The sequence below is a fragment of the Cydia fagiglandana genome, chromosome 8 (genome assembly GCF_963556715.1).
Source record: "Cydia fagiglandana chromosome 8, ilCydFagi1.1, whole genome shotgun sequence".
In the NCBI taxonomy this organism is placed as follows: domain Eukaryota; kingdom Metazoa; phylum Arthropoda; class Insecta; order Lepidoptera; family Tortricidae; genus Cydia; species Cydia fagiglandana.
The window spans coordinates 17,206,838-17,226,588 of record NC_085939.1 but is presented as its reverse complement, the minus strand read 5'-3'; the positions used below and the strand labels follow the sequence as shown (position 1 = coordinate 17,226,588).

The 19,751-nt window shown below is 39.7% G+C and overlaps 1 protein-coding gene across 7 annotated transcripts in view; it reads right to left on the bottom strand.

Moving 5' to 3' along the window:
- Positions 1 to 83: 83 nt before the first annotated feature.
- The window catches only part of LOC134666743 (SH3 and multiple ankyrin repeat domains protein 2), a 321,213-nt gene continuing 301,545 nt past the window's right edge, over positions 84 to 19,751 (bottom strand). For 4 of the 7 annotated variants that reach the window (XM_063524002.1, XM_063524004.1, XM_063524001.1 and 1 more), the window contains 11 exons: positions 15,470 to 15,578; positions 14,608 to 14,712; positions 12,938 to 13,030; positions 12,284 to 12,370; positions 11,909 to 12,038; positions 11,121 to 11,244; positions 10,703 to 10,814; positions 10,221 to 10,369; positions 9,218 to 9,328; positions 8,559 to 8,674; positions 84 to 4,492 (listed from right to left, as the gene is read on the bottom strand). In XM_063524002.1, the coding sequence (XP_063380072.1) occupies positions 3,922 to 4,492; positions 8,559 to 8,674; positions 9,218 to 9,328; positions 10,221 to 10,369; positions 10,703 to 10,814; positions 11,121 to 11,244; positions 11,909 to 12,038; positions 12,284 to 12,370; positions 12,938 to 13,030; positions 14,608 to 14,712; positions 15,470 to 15,578 (1,707 nt within the window). In that variant the 3' untranslated portion in view covers positions 84 to 3,921. Of the gene's footprint in view, positions 4,493 to 6,737; positions 6,824 to 8,558; positions 8,675 to 9,217; positions 9,329 to 10,220; positions 10,370 to 10,702; positions 10,815 to 11,120; positions 11,245 to 11,908; positions 12,039 to 12,283; positions 12,371 to 12,937; positions 13,031 to 14,607; positions 14,713 to 15,469; positions 15,579 to 19,751 lie in introns of all 7 variants that reach the window. The other 3 variants (XM_063524006.1, XM_063524007.1, XM_063524003.1) reach the window with 3 other exon arrangements.

The following is a 19,751-nucleotide window of genomic DNA, read 5'->3' as shown; positions in this document are numbered from 1 at the left end:
TTTCTAATGCTAAAAAAAACAATTATTCCATATAATGTACTACTTGTTAGGTGCCTAAAGGTAGCAAATAAAATACGTCAAAATAGTGATGAAACATTTAATTTTTCATTTGAAAGTATACCAAATTGTAATTATACGTCCGATACTGAGATTCAAATGAAACGCAAAACACGATGGTATTATACAAAATTACTTTCGGAACTACCACGGGTGAAAGTCGCACGATTCTCGCTCGATCATCCCAAGCGAGAAAGGAGCGAGTATTTCTCCATTGGTAGGACCGCCCTATGCTTTTATCCTACAATCAAATATTGCCCTAATATAATTACCACTACCTAGCTATATCTTAAGTAGAAAATACATTTATACAACTTAAAATAATGACAAGACGATTATAACGAAATAATGAACAATAAATTGTGCTAATAATACAATGGAGGCTATAACCCGTCCGACGCTACGTCGCCAGCTAGAATTAACTAGAATAGAATAGAAGATGTCCGTGATGTATGTAACTATAGTGGCGAGGGGCTGACAGTTCAAACATGACAGAAAATAGAACACATGTAGTGCCGTACGTGGGAAATATCTCTTAGTCTGGTAAAGGGTTAAACTAAACCCTTTTTCAGGCATAGTAGATCTATCGACCACATACGCGCCAGTAGAATTTCAACCTTAACAATCAGATTTAAGGTTCGAAATAGATTTGACTTTCGGAAAATGCGACTTGTCTTCAAATTAATCATTACAATTGGAATATGTATGGGTTTTTTGGAAAAATATTATAGAATTTCCTCGGCCAGATATTTTACAGACATATAAAAAAAAATACGAAAGGTCAGATATGTAGGTTTCTAATAGAGCCCGAGCTAATAGTATTAGCCGCTGGGCTCTATTACAAAGCTACGAACATACAAGAAAGGCTCGCACGCACTATTCTTTACATAGTTCACCGAACACCATTTCATCGAAGTTCTTCTATCGAACAGTTAAAATATAAATGGAAATTAAAAGTTCTTATGCTCTGGTCCATAAGGGCTATAATTTCCAATCGATTACGATATATAACACCGACAGAGAACTATAATGATTTTATTAATTCTACGCTACCGAGACAGGCGAACGTTAAACGAAACTTGACAACGCAATATAAACTCTGCTCGCTTAACATAACGCTCTTTTTAGCTGCACATATTGCACTAAATTATTAGGCAGTATTTAAGAACGTCGTTTTCTCTTTTACAAATATAAGGCAGACGAATAGTTTCGACATTGTAATTGCATAAAATAAGGCTAAGAAATTGCACATTAGTTTTTCTTATTAAGAAGATTTTTCTAAATGTCAGTTTTATATTTGTAAAGAGATTCGCCATGACTATTTGTAGGCGAAGTTATAGCAATGTAAACACATGTAAACTCATTGGTGTTATATTTCGATGTGCCGCCATAACATATGTGCGGCCAACTATAACACACATTATACTTAAACCCTTCCACAGCACCTTTTCCACTCTCTCGTATAATTCATACATTTAACCATTTAGTATTTATATAAAGAAAATTAGACTTCGCGTTACAATGTATGTGGTGAGGTTTTATTCATTTTACTAGTCCTAGAAAATTCCATGACAATGACAATAGGGAATATTACTGCAATGTTCTGCCGCCAGAGTGCAGCACTGGCACAAACCGTAAACCACAGAGTAGGTGTTTACTATGCCGTAAACAGTTTTTGACAAGTTTTCACAGATTTGTTACGAAAAAATATGACATTGATGCTTCAAGGCGATTAGTTTACTGTTTGTGCTAGCGACCCCTACGCAGAGTTTTTCGTAATATTCCCTATTATAAATACATAATGATGTTGTTGTGTTGTAGTGGAATAGGTGCCGAGGTTCGTAGAGGTTATATCTACAGATATCTAAACGGGTTCGTTACAAAATGTACAATAATGGAACGGATGGAACTACGTCGGGGGGCAAGCGGGAGCAAGCACCCACACATGGCGTCAAAAGAGCAGACTAGCCGTGGATATAATATGTTATGTTGCATATTATAATATATCATATGTTGTAGAATATAATAATATATGTTGGACGCAGGCGGGGAGCCAGGCCGGACGAATAGAATCAAGTCTGTTCCCACTCATTTTATTAGAACTAGATGGGATTTTTTATTCTCAGTAGTTCTTTTAACCTCGTAAGATCAATTTTTGCGCTTTTGAATTTGGAACTTTATTTTATAACAGTTCATAACTCGAATTTAATTTGTACTTGTACACGTACGCGGGGACTTACGATGATAAATATGACGGTCAAACTGAATTAAAGTAACCGGGGAAGATGTGGGACTATTTTCGTAGTAGTAATGTTAAATGAGCATCGTTTAAATACTTTAAATGATAAAACTACAATAAACGGCTTATAAGAAATAATCACTAGCATGACCAAAATAAATATTTGTCCTTAGAACTACTGGAAAAAATCGAACTAGTTCTGACAAAATTAGAACTAGTGAGAACAGACTTACATATATTTTTTTAATAATGTCGTTTCATATTAACACAGCGCGGTTTATATTATTTTAAAATATACGAATATGTTCATAAATATCATGTTTATTTCATAAATATTTATATTCTCAGCTGGCCGGATACCTTTGTATAAATAATCTCGCTAGTCCACTCTTTTAAACTTAAGGATTAGCTCTCATTAAATATTTACAGTAATATATATAAAAATACTTTTAAAATCATAGACACGATGGCACTTGGTTGTAATGTTAAGAAGGCTAGGAAATAAATATACAAATAAAACTAATGTACAGAGAATACGAACCGTAATTTCAAATTTGACACGTCGGAGGATTAAGAACAAAGATAACAATGAAATAAAACCGATTTACTATATATAAACATTGAAATTTTACACCTACTGGTTAATAATAAGGGAATGTATAAAAATTAGTTTCAACTATAGGTATCAATGTAACTCCTCAACAATAAATACTATAATTCTTTGGTTTCATTTTAGTCGTTTGCTTACAAAAGTTCTGCTTACAATAACATTTCATTTGCAAAAGAATTTTATGGATAAAATCTGCGCGCGTTGCGTGCGACTATACGTAAGTATGTAAGTTGAAATACAATTATGTATAGGTACATACTCAGGTGAATATCATTTCAACTTTGCCTTTTAAATATGTATATGTTTTCGTACGGCGCATGAGTGTGTTGTAAACTACATTAAAAGTTTGCACACCAACGCACACACTGATAATTTGAGATTTAACCGCACGGAGCACAGAAGACACCAATAAATGTGCACGAAATAAGATGTCTTGTAATTTATAAAGGCAAAGCTGAAATGATTTCCTTACACAGATACAAAGATTGCGACAAGAAACCTTGTATTTGGCACTATAAGACTCAATGTGAGCTCGATCGACGGTCCTATCGTACTACCGAGGCTACCCTACACCGCTATACCTGTAGTGTCGTCGAGAGCCTACGAAGGTAAGATTAGAAATACTCTCGAACGCCTATTCATAAGATTTGTCGGTCGCACCATACCAGACTAGTTGCGGTTCTAACCACCATTATGGTCTCATCCTAAAACGAGACCGGCAGGTAAGATATTGTTACATCTCGTCTGGTGTGCTACGATGCACAGGTAGGCCTGGGCCTACACAAAACTTTAGAGCCACAGTCGGAGTAAAGATGCTCCATCCATCAGACAGGAGGCTCGTACATAGAAAATCCCAAGAAGACAAAACCTTTAACTAGATTTATGTCTTTAATCTCAGCCGTTTTAAGGGGTTTAAAAAACTTAGGTCCGTCAAAATCGGCACGGTTAAATCCGCCCGGGATTAACTAAACGAGGCCACGTCCGACAAGAAGCACCCTCCCGTCGGCGGCGCCGTCTACTCGAGATGGGCCCGCTTGGGCACGGCGGCGACGACGCGCACCCGGTCGCTGAACTGCGGCGGCGGCGCCAGCACGGGCGCGGCGTCGGGCGCGCCGGCCGGCTCCTCGGGCGGCGGCGGCAGCGCGGCCAGCGACACCGCCGCGCGCCCCCGCCGCCCCGGCGCCTTCTCCGGGTCCACGCCCAGCCGCTCCGCCGCCGACTTGCCGCGACCTATGGTGCCGCGCAGTAACGCCGCCGTGGCCCGCTTGCGCGTCAGCGAGTTGTGCCGCTGCATGGCCGGCGGCGTCGCCAGGCTCTCCGACGAGCTGTGCACCGGCTCCGTGCTTATCACGTCGTTCGACGATTTCACCTGAACGGAGCTGCAGAAAGACACCTTGTCGCGTCGCGGCGGCTTCGCCTGCGCCTCCTGGTCGGACGACACGCCGGACGAGGAGTTGTCACCGTCGTCGCGCTCGGCCGACAGCTCGTCGCCGCACGATTTGGACGACTTCAGCCGCGTCCGGATCTTCTGGATCTCGTCCACTGAGAACGAGTGCTGCATAGAACTGGAGCCTGAACTGCTTCCGCTGAAATTAAAAAAATATATTAAATTCTCTTGATTCTGGCTTCACTTTTGACTTTCTATCCTGTAGCGGCTCACCACACAAGGAAAATTGGCAATCGAACGAAACAAAATAAAAGCAACTCTGTCCCATTTCATTAAGATTTAAATTGCATTGGAAGTAATCTGTACTAGTATTAGTACATCGAATCGAACCCCAAGAGGCTAAATATGACGTTTTGAGTTAAATTAGATTTGCAAAGAGACAAATCTTTATGGCCCTCGTTAGGGCGCCGAATGTTTTTTTTAAACTAGCTTTTTACCGATATTCAAGGCAACCGATTTATCTAGGTATTCATCGACCCACAAACAAGACGCAGCACCGGCGCACAAATGAATCAGTTTTATTAAAATACTTTTTAGTACAGAAAATTTAAAAAAAAGTTTAAATAAATGGGAACGGAAGCAGTTTTTTTTTTTTTTTTTTTTTAATTTAGAAACAAACAGTCTTATAAAACATGTAGGTAAGTAAGCTAACAGCTAGAATTTCATATAGTGTAGACCTATAGTTCCCTATATGTAAAACATATTTTGTAATAAACTTAATACTATGAAATGCTATCTAAGTATAACAACTATAAAAAAAAACAACAAAGAACACATAATGTACATAAATAACTTAACCTAACTTTCACACTAAGGTATTTAATAAAGAATAAATCTTCTTCTTAAATAACCCTAACGAACTGCCAAATATATCCGCATTCATACACTTTTCATTATACAACCTGCATGCGCGTTTAATGTATGATTGTTGTGCGTATTTAGTTCGACATATTCCAACACTGAACAGCATTTTGTTCCGACAACCACGTTCTGTTCTACGAGGCACTCGAAAACCAATATTATGGAGAAGTTCAGGAGCGTCTATAAGATTATTAATTATTTTAAATAAAAATACTAGATCATTACAAGAGCGCCTTAATGACAGAGGTTGAAGCCTGTGTCTTGAGATTGAGGAGGCGTAAGTTTCATAGTTACCCCTTATTCGGAATTCAAGAGCTTTAATAAATATCTTTTGTACCCTTTCTATTCTCTTTTTATGTACGTCGTAGTAGGGATTCCATACAACCGAAGCGAATTCCAGGCGGCTTCTGACGAAGCTATTATAAAGTATCTTGTAGGTTAACGGTCTACGAAAAGGTTTAGCAATACGGAGAATAAACCCTAATTGCTTATAAGCCTTATTTAAAATGTTGTCGATATGAGGAATGAAGGTTAGTTTAGTGTCAATTAATACACCCAAATCACGTATACTGTTCTGACGCGTTAGAGTACTGCCACATAATTTATAATTGTATAATATAGGATTTTTTTTACGTGCAAATGTGATAACGGAGCATTTGCTATTATTTAAAAACAAACTACTTCCAGCGCAGTAATCCTCAAATCTGAGTAAATCCTCTTGCAGCATAGAACAGTCGGCAGGGGTCTTAATAACTCGGAATATTTTGGTGTCATCGGCATAGAGAAGAGCTTTTGAGTTAGATAAACACTCCGTTATATCGTTCTCTCATCGCACTCAGTTATGATTCAGTTGTGATTCAGATGAGAAACCAAGCACGAGGCGGAAACAATAGTAGATTGTTAACCAAGGGTGGAAAGTGAACCATTTCACCCGAGATATTTTAATAGTTCGAGGGTGATATGGTTACTTTTACCCGAGTTAAGCACTCTACTTTTCATTTCGACTATGAGGAAAGTCAAACACGAGAAATGTAGGTTTATTATTGGCAAGTATATTTCTTTAGAACAAATTATTAACAGGTAAATTATTATAGGTAAACCACATAACTAAGTCACTCGAATCACTTGACAATGTAAACGGCGCCAATTTCAGTCATGCCGAAGCTAATATGAAAGCTTTTAACTGAATACGAGTAATATGGCATATATGGCCGTTAGCCTTTGCTCGAAGTAAAAATTTAAAAAAAATTACTTTCTACCCTAGGGTGGGAAATGCAATTTTCCACCCGGTTATCAGCCTATGAAAGGTGAACTTTTGGACGACATAAGTAATGGATGGTTCACTAACTGACATTATAAGAAGAAATTCCTATAAAAATGCGTAAACCGTGGTGATGTTGCAATGTAATTTATATTCATATGACTGTATTAGAACGACCACAGGACAAAATGATGAGAAACAATTTAGTTGATACAGAACACAAAAGCATTTCCCCACACAAATAAAAACAAATAAAATATACCTTGTGAGAATTTGCTATTAGAATTCGAATACTATAGATATGAGTTTTCCCCATCGATTTCATAGATTGTTGCGTATATTGGTGTCCTGAAATTGTAAATGAGAAATTTTGTATTCTTTCTAAATGTTGAAAATAAAAATTTTGCAGCGTCATGAGTGTCATGACTCAGAAATATAATAATATTACTTTTATTTTATGCAAATCGCACATGGGTATCTCATACCTACCAACAGATGTTGTGCATAATTATTTTCAATCGTATTTTCACGGAAACGTACGAACCTGTCTTGCTATTTCAGTCAGTCTCGGTATAAAAAGGGCTGAGCATGACTGAAGTAGAATGAGAAAATACGATGGAAAACAATTATGCACTACACCTGTAAAGTCTATTTCAATAGAACTTGCTAACTATGTAAACAAACCGCCATATTGAAATTGTCTCTGAATGATCAATTTACTAGTGATGGGCAAGACTCATACTTACTACTTTACTAATGTCAAACCATATCGAATAATAAAATACCAAAAGTAAAAAACAAGTAGTTACTTATTTTTAATTTGTTTAATCACGATCAGATGACAAATTAGTACTTAAGAATGATGTATTGATGTATTTTATAACCATGGCGGTAGGTACAGAGCGTGAGTTGGGTAGTGTGTAGCGGGTTTATATTACAAACTTTAGTCACAACACTACCCATCATAGACAATTGTAGAATTTAAAAGAAACAAAACAGTCATTCCATCAGGTCCTAATAACCTAACTTATGAAACCATTTTAAACTTTTAATTAAATATCCAAGATACAGTTACATATTTATGTATTTTACGGAACGGGCCGTTTCAATAGTGTATATGTGTATGGTTTCAATGGTATTTGATGAGGTGGTGTGAAAATTCAAAGAGAAACAGTGATAAAACAAAATTACGTTGTTTGTTTACATAGTTAGCAAGTTCTATTGGAATAGACTTTAGTAGAATTTTCATGTGCGAAATGTTAGTTGCAGGGAGGTAGTAACAACAGTTAGTTACTTAGTACTCTAACCCATTTACTGTCCAATGGTTACCTGTTTGCTTGGAAATAAATTAACCCTTTAACCGCCAGAGTCTGATATATAAGACATTATTACATATCCAGCTCATTTCGCCACAGTCTGATAAATAAGACAAATATCTGATTTGGTTTTTACAGCACATTTATAACTCCCGTAACTATGCCAACCTTACTCTGCGTGGTACAATTACTGTCGGTGGCGACACGAGCACACTCGATCAAAAATTGCTGGCGGTTAAAAGGTTAATAGGTATATTACTATAAAATATTGTAACTATATACATAAATATGACTTGGAACTACGGTAGCCGTTTAAGAAGTACCCTTACGGTAAATGTCGCTAGGCGCCTCCCTAAGACACAATACATATGAAGGATATATTGGAAATATTCTCAGTCAAGGTGCGTAGTCGGTGGAGGTAGAAATGGTGCTTATTGTCACAAACATACGTAAACTTATGGAATATCAAGCATTTATGCTAGCAGCAGCCGTTGGAACTAATTTTACTTCATAAGATTTAACATAGAAAAACCGACAAAATGAGGGCAGCACCAGCGCACCTAGCGAATATTTGATGATTTCATGCACGCGCGGCGCGTCGTTCCCAGGCTCCCATGACCCGTAGCAAAATGCCGGGACAACGCGAGGAAGATAATTCATTCCATTCGTGCCAGATCTTGTGAATCGACCTGTACACATATGTATATTGTCAACCTACCGACACGACGACAGTGTATTTACCTGTTCACTCTTGATTTGAAGGTTACCTGGCGTTGCTGTTGGCGCTGGTTTCGGCGGGGGGCTCCTTGGGCTTCGGCGCGTCGTCGTCCGACTCCGACATGCTGTAGTCGGGCTCCGGGATCGGCGGCGCCGGCGTAGAGTTCTGCAACACGCCATATTGGAAATAAGACAGGTTGAACTTCAAAATGGCGAAGTCGTTTCGAAATTTTTTAGGGTTTGCAACCATATCCAAAGGGTAAAACGGAACCCTATTAAAAATTAGGGTTCCGTACCCAAAGGGTAAAAACTGACCCTATTACTAAGACTTTAGCGCCCGTCTGTCTGTCACCAGGCCTCATGTCTCATGGGGTGACTCATGAACCGTGATAGCTAGACAGTTGAAATTTTCACAGATGATGTATTTATTTTGCCACTATAATAACAAATACTAATGCTCTAGTTTCCTAGGATAGCGGTGCCGTCATATAGCGGCCGTCTGCATACTAAATAATACGGCTAAATATGGATGTCGTAGTATTTGTATGGAGACGGCCGCTATATGACGGCACCGCTATCCTAGGAAACTAGAGCATAAGTACGGAACGACATCCATATTTAGCCGTATTATATTTTTATGGAGAAGGACGCTATATGACGGCACCGCTATCCTAGGAAAACCGAGCTTTAGTGGTATATGAGCCGGTACCTGTCGCACGACGCCGTGCGCGTTGAACGGCTGCGCGTAGTGCGCCGCCTCCTCGGCCGAGTGCGCGCGCGCCGGGCCCGCCCAGGACCGCAGCGACGCCGACTTGCGCACCTGCATACAAGTTCCTATTATGTTTTTCACCACACCAGCTCGGAAAGCCTTACTTTGCACTTCAAAAACTGATAGCAAAGTTGCATTTTATTCACATGTGAGGCAAAGTAATCAAATGCAAATTTTGAGTTGTTTTCTTATGTTTGCTGGTAAAATTGGCTTTTAAATGACGATTTTGGATGATAAATATTTAATAACATTTATTTGGATTTGATTTGGTTTGATTTTGTTTGATATTGTACATTTAATATTTGCTTCGGGTTGGTGTGGTGAAAAATTTTGTGTTTCACTCGGGGGCAAATTTTGTTTAACCCTCGTGCTTTGAAACCCTCGCAACGCTCAAGATTCCATTTTTCGAACCACTCGCTACGCTCGTGGTTCAATTTTGGAATCTTTCGCTTGCTTGGGTATCAATATTAGCACGAGCGGTTAAACAACAACTTTGCCCCCTTGTAAAACAAATAACTATTGTGATGTCCATGTCAAACAAAAAGAACGATGCTACGTTTACCACTGAGGCTGGCCACAGGGCCAGTCTGCGCGTGAAAACTGTGAAATGAGGGGCCGAGGAAGCGGGAGTAAGCCGGATAGCAGGCGCACGGGCTCGAAGGGCAAACGGAGATTTATTCTTTCTTCAGTATTTGCGCGCGTAGTCTCAAAGCTTGTTTTTAGAGTTCCGTACCCAAAGGGTAAAAACGGGATCCTATTGCTAAGATTCCGCTGTCCGTCTGTCTATCACCAGTCTGTATCTCATGAACCGTGATAGCTAGTTGAAATTTTCACAGATGATGTATTTTTGTTGCCTCTATATCAACGAACGGAACCCTGGGTGGGCGAGTCCGGCTCGCACTTGTCCGGTTTTCGGTTTACCTTATGATAAGAATGAACTGACCGTGTTGGGCGCGGCCTGGCGGTAGGCGACGGGCCCCAGGTCGCGCGGGGAGGCGTAGAGCTTGGCGCTGGCGCTCGGCCGGAACGACGACGCCGGCGCGCCCGGCGGCGGCGGCGGCGGGTGCGCCGGCGGCGGCACGCGACCCGGACCTGCACACCGAAATTATTACCATATTCAAACCTCATCATCATAATCATTTTTGCCCATATCGGTCATTTTGGCATGAGGCAAAAGTTAACAGAGATTTTTTATGAATGAGACGAAATGAAAGGAGGTTAAAATTCGGTCGATCACACCATCACACCTAGGATTTCCCACAGATTTTCTTGCTAATACATTTATTGCATTATTTCGCCAGTCTCTGAATTACACCAAGAAAAAATTTGTCAAAATGCGACTTTGATTAGTCAAAATAAATTCTAAATAAATTGGAGACCTTTTTATAGGCCTCTAGGCCGCTACAGTTTAAGATTATGCCTTACCATGTACGTCTTCGCTGGAGCGGGTACGCAGCGGCTGCGCGGTGTGCTCCGCCACGAGGTCGGGCGTGGAGTGGAAATCGCGCCGCAGCGATCCCTGCGATTTGATCAGCAGCTGAAATGGACATCGGCATTCTGAATAGGTAATCTAGTACGTTTATAATGTCGGACCTTACTCTATGGAGTGAATATGTAAGTCATATTAAACATCTTCTACTATGGGACCTACCCCAAAAACGCAAAAAAACTGATCTCCATATATTACATGGAGACAAACATAATAGAAAACGTATTATCTTGCCGCGACGCTTCATCTCGGCCATGAACGCGAGTACGCGAGTACGGCGCTGACGCCGAGCCGCCCTGAAACGCCGACGGCGTCACATGACGCCGTTGCAGATAAACATAATAGTCTGCGTACCTTTCCGCGGCGCTTCATCTCCGCCACGGAGGTGTAGACACGATTCGGCCGCGCCGGCGAGTACGGCGGCGACGCCGACCCGCCCTGGAACGCCGATCGCGTCATCATTGCGCTGTTGCCGCCGCTGCGGATAAAAATTATAGTCAACACATTGAAACAATAAAATTTGAAGCGCTGGTGGCCTAGCGGTAAGAGCGAGCGACTTTCAATCCGGTGATCGCGGGTTCAAACCCCGGCTCGTACCAATGAGTTTTTCGGAACTTATACTGTACGGAATATCATTCGATATTTACCAGTTGCTTTTCAGTGAAGGAAAACATCGTGAGGAAACAGGGCTAATCCCAATTTATATATTTAATTTAATCAGAAATCAGAAAAAACGAAAACTAATCCCAATAAAGCCTAGTTTCCCATCTGCGTTGAAAGGTCCGAAGGCAGTCGCTTTCGTAAAAATTAGTGCCTACGTAAATTCTACCGCCGACCACGTACCAGAAGGCGCAGCGTGGGTATAGACCCCCTACACCTGGACCTGGACTGACGACCTAGTAAAGGTCGCGGGAGTCCGCTGGATGCAAGACCGGTCATTGTGGCTCTCTTTGGGGGAGGACTATGTCCAGCAGTAGACGCCCTCTGGCAGATATGATGATGATGACGTCAATTCTTGGGCAAAATTCGAAAGAGTAAACTGACAGTTACCTACGATATTTCATGAGATTATCGTGTTATACTTAAGGCAATTTCGTGCAATAGCCTGACTTCCTCAAAGAAAGGGGAAGAGAACAACTCACATGGTATCAGCATCAGCTTGTCTCTGGAACAACTCCTCTAACTCCGCCGCGGTGATGCGGCCGGACGCCGGACGCTGCCGGATGGACGCCGTGCGCGGCGCCACTGGCGTGCCGGATTGCGGTGTGCCGTCTGGTAAGCAATATTGAGGTTTTAAAGAGGGCAAGGTAATCTTTCCATCTCAATATTAAAATTAGAACTTAAAAGCGACTAACACAATATGGATTCAAAATCTGAAATAAACAAATTTTATTTATTTAAAAATATTTTCATATTAAACATAATCTACCTATATTTCATAATATCGAATAAGTAATAGCTTTACTAAAGTTATCCCTATCCCCCTAGTTCTAAACATTATTTGTAGTAAAACTCACTGTTACTGTGTTGCACCGACTCCGCCGACGAGGACTTGCCGGCCACGCTAAGGGGCTCACAGTTCTCTTCTTTCTCGCCGCCATTTTCTGCATGTTCATAAAATTACATTATAGTTTGTTTTGGTTGTGTCTCCATTTTTACCTCAACCCTTCGCATGCCTTTGTCAAAAATTTGCTGCTGAATTAATAACATTGAAATTGTAAAATACTGTCAAAATTGTGTGGGACGTATGCGGGACAAGGCATATATAAGTATAGGCATTTTGGAACTAATATTATTCTTACTTATGTAACTGTAGTGGAATCATCAATCGTCAATCTTGTAGTTAGCTGTACTTGTAAGCGGGCGGAAAAAATAACCTTTATCAAAATCCCTCCGCTATACAACATGACATGATCTCATATGTTTCTTCAACTGAAGTTAAGCGGAGGGCCTCGTTACATAGAAAAATCGAATATCATTATTTTCGATCATATTGTCTAATCTAAAAATGGAGGATTCCATTGTACCTATACATTGGAAAGGACTTGTTAAAAAATAAACGATTTTGTATTTTTTTTAAAATATTTTTGGATGTCGGCAGGAGGCCCTCCGCCGATACGTGTGGCGCAGCACAGCATGCAGATAGTGAGGAAGAGTGGTGTAGTAGTTACCGAGGCCGGCCACCATGGACTTGGCGCGCGCGCGGCCCACGCTGAGCGTGGTGCGCGGGTCGCGCCGCGGCGGCGCCGGCGCGGGGCTGCGCCCTGCACACAACAACCGACATCAGTTACAATCTTCATTTTGTGCTCTATGTAGTGTACGTTGGTTGTAAGCATACACGGTGCCACGTTCAGTACGGATCAAACGACAGCCAATAATAGAGGATATTAAAAGCTACCGTTATGAAGCCCAATATTTTTTTTTACCATTCTTGACGTTTTAAAAGTGTTCTCTAAGAATCTTTTTTATATTTATTATTATTTATTATTTAATTATTATTTATTTATTGGAAAACCAATAGCACATGAAACATGATGATGATGATGAAGAATCTTTTTTATATTTATTATTATTTATTATTTAATTATTATTTATTTATTGGAAAACCAACAGCACATGAAACATATTAGCACTGTGTATAAAAATCGGAGGCCAATTATAGGTTCTCACAGATTGAAATTACATAGAAGATAACTTCGCTAATTAAGTATACATAGTTTAAGTACAATTCTGCGTAGACTAAGCAAGTACATACATAAATCAAAAATAAAAACTATTGAGGACATAAATCATTACAGACAAGATAGAAAGCCCACTCAGAGAATTTAAGCGTTAAAATACGTCGTATAGACTGCGTATTTATATTAAACACATCAATATCGTGCTCTCTTGACAGACTGTTAAGTTTCTACCCGCGCGAATAAGGAAACTGTTACGTCTGTAATTCGAGGATGCAAAGGGAACAGAAATAGGGGGATAATACCTTTTAACTCTATTAGGAGTGTTGAACATAATACTACTAAGTAGATCAGGACAGTCAATGGTGCCATTCGTAATTTTCAAGAAATATATAATGTCAGCAATTTCACGTCGCTGTGACAAAAGTAACAAATGGTGTTTTTTTGCACACGCTAATATAATTAGATGAGTTATATGTTATATAATTAGATGAGTCAAATAGTAATTTGGAATCATGTATTACGCCCAGATCTCTTAGAAAAGATACTCTTAATAAATATTGATTATGTATAGCATAAACAGAAGTAATCGGTGATTTCTGACGTGAGAAAGTAACTACATGACATTTAGATGGGTTAGGATCCAACTTATTTTCTCTACAGTACATACCAAGACGATCGAGATCGGCTTGTACTAGAGCAACATCTTGGTCTGATTTAATCAGAGCAATAATTTTCATATCATCTGCGAAACAAAGCAACCTAGAAAACTTAAAGCATACAGAGATATCATCAATGAAAATATTGAAAAGCAAAGGACCGAGCAAAGATCCTTGTGGGACACCATTCGGAACATTAACCCAACCAGAAACATAATTACTTATAACAACAGCTTGAGATCATGATGAGAACCACCTCAACAGGACATCTCAATATAAAAACATTGACTTGTAACTATTTAGAAGGAATAATCGCTTCTGTGTCCCTGCTGAATCATCCCTTCGTAAGAATGGGTAGAAGGGGCAGTTTCAAAACTTATACACGGAGGACGGTGTTCGGTATTAGGTATAAGCAGCAACACTCCTGTGTCTGTCTGTCTTATTACAAAAGGCATAAGGTCCACCGATGTACATTTAACAGTGTGGTGGGGAGTGTGTACATACCTCCGGCACCTTTCCTGGGCAGCGTGGCGGCGTACGGGCGACCGGAACTCGACAGCTGGCTTTGTGACTTGCTCGTTGGTACTGTGCATGTATTGAGTTCGTTGCCTGCATTATCAAGGGAGGTACGGTTAACAGCGGTTTTACATTTGATGTTAAGATGTTTTTTGACTTTGATGGATATACAGAAGTTCTAATTCGGGATCTGCCAGCGATATGTGGAACGCAAAATATTAGGACGTCACGCTACGCTCTAAGGGTTGGTATTCCATTTGTCCAATATTTTGATCCAATGTCTGTGTACCTACTCACTCTCTCACTAAACAAAATGTGAGACGCAAGACACATTGGACAGGTGGAATACCACCCTAAGACATATGCATATAATGTGTAGCTGAAAGAACTTGTGCGTAAAGCAAAGATAATCACGGAGTGGGAGTTCCACGAAAGCTAGTATAGACTTCGGCGATGATGGTAAGATAACTTAAACTTTTTCAGAGACTGACTACATGTAGCACATGAACCGGGACGATTGGAATAAGAGGGAGGAGGATACCCTGATCCAGCTAATGCGTCGACGTGCCACGCTATGTTCGCTTGTTGCTCGCGTGTAATTCGAAATACGATGTGTACGCGAGCGGTACAGTGTTCGCGCGCGAGCGAATCATTTGCCAGATATGGACGCACATTCTGATTCCTTTAGGGCCATTTGCACCAACCACATTTGACAGACTGATCAACGTCAGCCGACACGCCCCGGCGCTTTACTATGAAACATTCCAGATATAAAAATTTGGCGAACTCTTTAACGATACGAACAGTTTGGTGCAACCGACCCTTACAAGTGGTATGTGACGGTACTAACCGTTAGTGGAATGCAACGAAGCGACGGTCATAGACACCAGCGCCCCCGAGCCGCGGATCAGCTCCACCACATGTTCGTGCGACGCGGCCGACACGTCTTCACCGTTTATCTGAAAAAGGCAATCAAACATTTTAATACAGAAGTTAACTCTTGAATAATTTTACGGTTTAGACTCACTTGTTTTTAGTCACTCGCGCGACATGTTTCGGAGAGCCTAGGTCTCCTTTCTCAAGCACTAACAGTGCGAGCAGCGTTCACGACGGCCGTTATCGCGTTTAAATTCAATTAGAAGTTAACTCATACGAAGAGATGTTCCATAAACTATTTTCTGTCCCCATCACTACTGAAACTCCACAACTACCAAGACTGTAATAGTACATTACTACAGAGGCCGGGACGAAAGGGGTTGCCGGCCGAAGACATACGGATAGGTCTGAGCGCGGGCAACCCCATTTCCCGCCGAGGTATGTATAGTGCTTTTCTCAAACATGCAATGAAATAAATAAAATAAAAAATCCACGAAACCCAAGTTTTATTTATAGAAAAAACTAAAAGTAAACTACACCCAAAATATAACCAACACGTACCTATATCATTATCACGCGTACCTATGTTTTACAAGAGTCGTGTATTTTTACTACCCGTATATTTTCATGTATCTTTGATTTTTTCGCCTTGTATCCGTCTGACTGTCGTTTTCGTCACATAAGTTTACATAGTCTTTCATGTTGATATCATGTTTCACATACATCGTTGCTTCATGCATGGAGTAAATAAGTATAATTTCCACAGTGTTGACGAATTTGTAGTTACATTCATTTTAAATATGCCACAAAACTGTTTCTAATAAACTGTAAACCATTTTTCTTAGTTTCTCAAATAATAAAATTGCCATAAACAACCATATACATACTTCGTCTTAGACTTGGCGGCAGAGGCAGCAAGTTATTTAAAATCAATTCTGCTTACGCTGCCAATTCCAACACCTACGATTACAATTAATATTAATTTCATTATTTCGTCGGAACTCATATTAAAGTCAAAAAATCAACAACGCACCATAAATCCAATAAAACAGAATGAATATTTTTCAACTTTACCTCCATAACAATTTAAAAAAACTTTTTACAAAAAAAAGAAAACCGACTTCAAAAAGGATGAAATAAAATATTATCCTTTTTAAGTCTATGCGTTACTAACTGATATGTTTGAAGTCGGTGCCAAGCCAACTTTTGAAGCATACCATGATTTTGGTGCGATTCGATAAGGATGTACGTTAGATTGCCTTACACGACGACAATGAACGTACTTTCTGTAGGTACAGTCGACGTTAAAAATATGTTTACACTTTTCGTCTTATTACAAAGGAGTAAGGTGCAAAAGTGTAAACATATATTTGACGTAGACTGTACCTAAGAACACACCTCAGAACACACGATCAAACCTTCTTGGCACAGTCCGTACCATGTTTGTCGGCACGCAAGCGTGGGATTGGGACTGAAGTTATTTCCCGTCCCTTATTCAGAGGACTACATTTCAAAATATAAAACAATTCAAGGAATTTACTTTCTTGCCAAATTTCACCTAAAGCGGTTCAGTTGTTTAGCCATGAAAAGGCGACAAAGAGGCAGACAGAATTACTTACACATTTATAATAGTTATTAGTACAGTTCTAATGGGATTTATAGTCATAAAGCTGATTATTTTTGACGGACAGCTGATTGTTACTACTTGGCTTGGCACCGACTTCAAACATATCAGTTAGTAACGCATAGACTTAAAAAGGATAATATTTTATTTCATCCTTTTTGAAGTCGGTTTTCTTTTTTTTGTAAAAAGTTTTTATTTTTCCATTTTTAGTTTTAACGCATTGTTAAGAGCGCGACGCATGAATGAAAAACAACATCATGATATTCATGATTAACACTAAATTCGTGTACCTACTTTAATAAATATGTAATCAGGAATTTTCTCGGGTCTGTCTGGGAAATTATAATTCCTGTCACTTCACTAAATCCATCCTCCGCCCCGCCACTGACCCAATCCCTCAACCCCCCCGATCACTCTACATCTCAGCGCATCAACCCCTGATTCATGTACCAGTCGGCCCTGAACCAGCAGCCCATCAACCACCATTACCCGACCCCTTAATCCCCAACCCCTTAACTCCTAACCCTAACCCCTGATCAGAAGCCTTACCAGCTTACCAAGAGTTTGACACTGATTTATTCGCTAGCGTGTGTGTACTTACTTTCTTTGCATCTCGCTCGTACTGGCATATTAGTGCGAGCGAGATGCATAAAGTTACGAAGACGTTAGCGTTACTATATGTCCATGTCAAACTCGTGGTAAGGCTACACTTGCACTACATCAAATTGGCGGTGTTCGGAAGCAAATGCTCGAGTTACTTTAGAAAACCCCGAACTCACTTTACACGTGCCTTTAAAAACTGAGGAGTTCCCTCAATTCCTCATGGATTCCATCATCAGACCAGAACCAAAAACAATACGGAAACATCTCGGAGGCAACTCCTTCCAAACAAAAAAAGAATTACTCAAATCGGATCACAGGTGCCGGAGTAATCGCTGAACATACTACATTTAAAAAGTCATCATCATTATCATCAAAACAATCATCATCATCAGGTCTACTTCATCAAAGTGGTGATTTTCGGAAGAAAATGCTCGAGTTGCTTAAGAAAACACCCAAATCGCCATGCATGTGCCTTTAAAAATTGAGGAGTTCCCTCAATTCCTCATGGATCCCATCATCAGAACAGAACCAAATTAAAATGGGACCAACTCGGAGGTAGCTCCTTTCAAACAAAAAAAGAATTACTCAAATCGGACTACGGGTCTCGGAGTAATCGGTGAACGTACATAGAAAAAAAAAAAAAAAAATAGCCACAACCGAATACAGAACCTCCTCCTTCTATGAAATGGAAGTCGGTTAAAAATATAACTACGCGTGTTTGAGTAGACCTTTTTACCGCTAACGTTTAGATGAAATATTTTAAATGTTTTTATTTGTGTAGTTAAATTTATAATTTAAAATAATAGAATGTATTATTTATTAAGTTCATGTTAATTTTATACAAATAAAACTGCAAATTATAGCAAACATTGTTTTTTGTTTTTTTTTTTTATAGGCGTAGTGGCAGAGTGTCATTACGAACCATAAAGCAAATACTGCCTCTAGTTTTTTTTAATGGATGAATGCCACGATGCTGTGTCACAAATATCTGTGAAATGAAAATTAAAAAAGAGGACTTTGCCGGCCTAGGCCTGCAAGATGTGTATGAAATTCCATTAACGACCTTTTGTCCTAGCCGCACCTGAAACGTCATACTTCGTAACCTATTATAAGGAACATAACATCAATATTTCATTGCATGTTTGAGAAATAGTACATTATTGCAGAGGCCGGGAAAGGGCAATTCGTGGACGAGTTTCGATTTTGTCGGACGACGCGAAGCGGAGTCCGACGAAGAAGACGAATCCACGAATTGCTATTCCTGCCGAGGCATATATAGTGCTTTTCTCCAAACATGCGAGGAAATAAGCTAAAATAATTATTATTTAACCATCAAGCATCACTCAAATCAAACCTTCACATACAAAATGTCAAAAACAATTTCCCTCTTTAATTAATTTTTAAAAGTTAAAGTTACAAACTTATTCTGCCATTCAGTATTCGTTCATTCAATATAATTGTGCAATATAGTTGGTCAAACCAACTTTTCAGTCAGTAAGAACCAGGAAAACTATACCCATCCTTTTCTTTTGGGTGCTAGTACTAGTGTAAGACAAAGATAGTATGATTCTCTTTGTCTATGTTTGAAATGAGAAAGTCCTTTGACAAACTATAGACGGTCAAGCAAATCTTGTCAGTAGAAAAAGGCGCGAAATTCAAATTTTCTATGGGACGCTGTCCCTTTGCGCCTACATTTTTCAAATTTGCCGCCTTTTTCTACTGACAAGATCTGCTTGACCAAGTATATATAAGCTTTATGAACACGGATGAGATTTAAAAAAAATATAAAAATAATCTTTGATTTTATTAAGCAGTATTCGCACGATCATACACGTGAAATGATAGCTGATCGGGTCGTGTAGAAGCGGCTCGCGGCAATAATAATTGGTCATTTGCGTTTTTTATTATTAAAAAGTAAAAAACACTACAGTAATAAGTTATTACTGTAGTGTTTTTTTACTTCCCGTCCGCTAGAACAGGACAGCGATAGTTTGATGTTTTTTCATTAGAGTTTGACATTAACGCAGAA